The sequence below is a fragment of the Chrysochloris asiatica genome, unplaced genomic scaffold, assembly GCF_000296735.1.
Source record: "Chrysochloris asiatica unplaced genomic scaffold, ChrAsi1.0 scaffold00042, whole genome shotgun sequence".
In the NCBI taxonomy this organism is placed as follows: domain Eukaryota; kingdom Metazoa; phylum Chordata; class Mammalia; order Afrosoricida; family Chrysochloridae; genus Chrysochloris; species Chrysochloris asiatica.
In genome coordinates this window covers 18,296,370-18,300,909 of record NW_006408560.1, presented here as the reverse complement: position 1 = coordinate 18,300,909, position 4,540 = coordinate 18,296,370, and the positions used below count along the sequence as shown (strand labels likewise).

The 4,540-nt window shown below is 38.0% G+C and overlaps 1 protein-coding gene across 1 annotated transcript; it reads left to right on the top strand.

Moving 5' to 3' along the window:
• The first annotated feature begins 201 nt into the window (after positions 1-201).
• Positions 202-1,155, top strand: LOC102825208 (olfactory receptor 6N2-like). The gene has a single exon (XM_006861626.1). The coding sequence runs from the start codon at positions 202-204 to the stop codon at positions 1,153-1,155; it is 954 nt and encodes a 317-aa protein (XP_006861688.1).
• The last annotated feature ends 3,385 nt before the right edge of the window (positions 1,156-4,540 follow it).

Below are 4,540 nucleotides of genomic sequence, written 5' to 3'. Positions count from 1 at the left end.
CTGCAAGGTTGGTGGTTCAAACTCACCAGCTGCTCTTTGGGTTGCTATGGGCTGGAACCAACTCAATGGCACTTTACAACAATAGCTACAATAATAGTAATAGCAGTAATTAAGCAGCATTCAGTGAAAAAGGAGTTTTGAGTTGGATTTAACAATAAACTGAATCCAGTTTTCTCTCCTTTTTTCCCACCAAAGTCCCCGATGGAACAACATAACCACTCAAGCCTGGTTGAATTTGTGCTCCTTGGTTTCCCCAATGTGGAGCATATCAAGGGATGGCTCTTTGTCCTGCTGTTGTTGGCGTACCTGTTCACCATCTGTGGCAATTTGCTCATCTTCTTAGTCATACGACTGAACGCAGCTCTCCACACACCCATGTACCATTTTGTCAGTGTTCTCTCCTTCTTGGAGTTGTGGTATACAGCCACCACCATCCCTAAGATGCTAGCCAATCTTCTCAGTGAGAAGAAGACCATATCTTTTGCTGGATGCCTCCTTCAGACATACTTCTTCCACTCCCTAGGGGCCTCTGAATGCTATCTTCTTACTGCCATGTCCTATGACAGATACTTGGCCATTTGCCGGCCCCTCCACTACCCTGCAATCATGACTCCAACACTTTGTGCCAAGATGGCTGCTTGTTGCTGGACTTGTGGCTTCCTCTGTCCCATTTCTGAGGTCATTCTAGTCTCCCAGCTTCCATTTTGTGGCTACAATGAAATCCAACACATTTTCTGTGACTTCCCACCTCTACTGACCCTTGCCTGCAAGGACACATCCATTAATGTCCTGGTGGATTTTTCCATCAATGCTTTCATCATCCTTATCACCTTCCTCTTTATCATGGTTTCTTATGGGAGAATAATTGAGGCTGTGCTAAAGATAAAAACTGCAGCAGGAAGAAAGAAAGCCTTCTCCACATGTGCCTCACATCTCATTGTGGTACTCATCTTCTTTGGGAGCATTATTTTCATGTATGTGCGGCTAAAGAAGAGCTATTCATTGACCCTTGACCGGACACTTGCTGTAGTCTATTCTGTAGTGACGCCACTAGCCAACCCAATTATCTATAGTCTTCGTAACAAGGAACTCATTAAGGCCATCAAGAGAACCGTCTTCCGCAAGGGGGGCAAAGCTAGTCCTACTCACCACTGACTTTCTACCATCATTCTTCCCTCATTTTAATGTTGGCCTAATGAAAGTTCTATGCACAATTGGCCTGACCTTGAATAATCATCTTAACATCAAACATATTCTGAATCCCATTTCTTCTCACCATCTTAAACATTATATGATTATGTGTTTCTTCTGTTTGCTATACCTTTTTCTCTCTCCTTTTTCATTTGTTCAATGTTTTTGATATTTAAGAATGCTTTAATATATCCTTTAAAAAATACACATATCTTTGGTCATATATTCATGTGCTGAGTCCTGGTGTGGCGCTGTAGGATAGGCATTGGACTTCAAATTCACCATCTACTCCTCAGAAACCCTATACATTGTCACTATGAGTCATAAATGACTGGAAGACACTAAACTATAACAATATTCAAATCCAGCTAGGGATTATTTCTTACTTCCCTTTTACAATCAAACCTATATATCATCATTACTACTGATACAAAATATCTTCTCTTCTTCACTTCCTATTCAATTTTAAGCCCATTCTAATCTGGTTTTAACTTGACCTTTTCAAGTTTTGTCAAGTACATTTCCATGTTACCAAATCCATTAGACCATAATTGTCCTCACTTTTTCTTGAACAGATGACACATATGACCAGTTCTTACTGCTTGAAATAGTTTATCTTTTAGCATCCATAACATTTTATCTCTGACTTTCTTATCAGTCTTCTTCAGTTTCTTTTGTCCTGTAGTACTAGCTCACTATATGCTCAGAGTTATTAAGGTTTTGGAGTACTGGTATGCCGCTATGGGTTAATGTGCTGGACTGCAATGTTGGTTTGAACTGCAAGGTCAGCAGTTCAAGCTCACCAGGTGCTTCTCGGAAACCCTATACAGGGTAGCTATGAGTCAGAACTGACTCAACAGCACTTAACAACAAGACACATTTATACATATGTAGATAAATGATATATAGATATAGATTTTAATGATTTACTAGATCAATAAAGTAAATTTTCTCTTATACAATGTATACTTTGTTGTTGTTGTTTTTTCCCCCCGTGTCCAGAATCTAGCCCAATGTCAAAAAACACAGAGTATTCAATTACAATTTTTGTTAATAAGAAAATGTAACTGAAAATAATTTTCTGGCCTTTAATGATTCCATTCTGATTCCAGTCATTACTTGAACTCACACTTTCATACAATTAAAAACTAATGAAACTTCCCACCAACTTTGTCAAGTCCCCATAAGTAAGTGTGTTTGCATGTATGTGTGTGTGTGTGTGTGTGTGTGTGTGTGTGTATGAGGGTAAGTAAAAAAAAATTGCTAGTGGAATTTCAGTTCATACATGCACAGATTGATTCCAACCAAAACATGTTTAAACATGTCTCTTCAATCAGTGGATGGTTTTGCAGACAAGGTATCTCATTAGGGTACCTTAAAAAATGAGGTCTAATTCAAACAGTGACTTCCAAAGGGATCTACCAGGCCAGTTGAATTCAAGGGAGAGAAGTCAGCTCAGAAGGTTATGGCAACTATTTTTGGAAATTCTATAGGGAGTCTTAGTGCGACACTTAGGTTAAAGCACTAGACTTCAAAATTATTTGAACCACAACATCGGCGGGTTCAAGATACCCTATGTAGAGTTACTATGAATTGGAACCGACTCGATGGCATTTAACAACAATAAAAACAATCTTCATAGATTTTTTTCAAAGTTCACAGGACTACAACAGATACTTATTATGATTATTATTTGTTTTCAACTTGAAAACTACTTTGGTGAGAAAAAGGTCAGGGAATGTGCACTGAGAAATTAATTTTTCATCCCAACAGTGCAAGTGCTCATTCTTTGAGGGTAGCAAAGACTGTCCTGGGAGAATTTCCTTGGGAGACCTTATTCCATTTAACTAACAGCCCTAACCTTGACCCTTAAGACTACCTTTTTTGTTTTCAAAACAGAAAGAAGGACAATTTGAATCCCTCAATATGCCCAAACTGCCATTTTGATATGGTGTAAATCAAAGAGCACATAATTCTTTGGGGAGGAGTTAGAGGGATAGAAACATTGCCTTAGGAAGAGTGTAAACCCAGATGGAAGACATGTCAAGAAACAGTAGCTACATACATTTATAGTTTTAAATATTTTTATTTTGCTTTTATATTTAGTTTCTATGATTTTCATATGATTTTTTAAAAATACTTTTTTATTTACTTCATTCATATGCATTATGAAAGTATAATTGTATACCTTATGGAAAGTGAGATCATTGAAACCTACAAAACATTTGGTTGCATAGTGCTGCCATGCATTAAATGCGTATAGGTAAGGTGGCTTTAAAGAACAGAAATTTATTTCTTATGGTTCAGAAAGCTAAACATTTAAATTTAGGGTATGACTCTAGGGTGGAGTTTTCTTTATCTATTTCCACTTCTAGTAGTTACCAGCATTCTTTGTAGAAACATGTGTTTCCATAGACTATCTTCCTCTTCTCACTGTGCATGTCTCTGTGTTTATTCTGCTCTTTCCTAAGTCAGAAGTGATTAGATTTAGAACCTACCCTAGAAGTATACGATTTAATGAGCATAACAAAGAAAACCTTATGTCCAAAAATGTTCCTATTTAGTGTATTGTTATTGTTGTTGTTGTTAAGTGCTGTCAAGTTGAATCCAGCTTATAGTCACCCTGTATAGTGTTTCTAAGAAACAGGTAATGAGTTTGAATCACCAACCTTGTGGTTCAAACTGACCTTGCAGTCCAGTGCTTTATCCTACATCATCATCAGGAGTCCACTTAAGGGATAGGCACCAGAATGCCAATACATATTTTGTTGTTGTTGTTAAGTGCCGTCAAGTTGGTTCCGACCCATAGCGACCCTGTACAGGGTTTCCGAGGGTGTAAATCCTTACGGGAGTAGAAAGCGTCATCTTTCTCCCACGGAGCGGCTGGTAGTTTCGAACCGCTGACCTTAAGGTTTGCAGCCCGATTCATAACCACTACGCTACCAGAGCTCCTTAGGGGAACACAATTCATAACATTCCACCCTGGATTCCCATAAATGTTCTTCCCATGTGCAAAACACATTCACTCTATTACATCATCTTAAAAGTCTTAACCCATTTCCCAGCACTAACTTTAAGTCCAAATTTTAATCTTCTGATTCATCAAAATCTATAAACTAAATAATGTGTATTCCATCCTGGAGCAAAATCACTTTTCATTTTAGGATTTGCTGTAATACCTAGAATATAAGTTATCTGCTTCCAAAATACAATGGTGGAAAAGGACCAATTTAAGCTTTTCCCTTCCAGATCAGAGAAATTGAAGGAAGGAAGGGGCCATGGGTACCAAGAATTTCCAAAACATAGCAGAGCAAATTTCATTAGCTTTCAAGGCTTACAAACAATTCTC

Bases quoted from the DNA above. Each gene is read 5' to 3' on its own strand.
- LOC102825208 (XM_006861626.1), top strand. From the start codon at position 202: ATGGAACAACATAACCACTCAAGCCTGGTTGAATTTGTGCTCCTTGGT.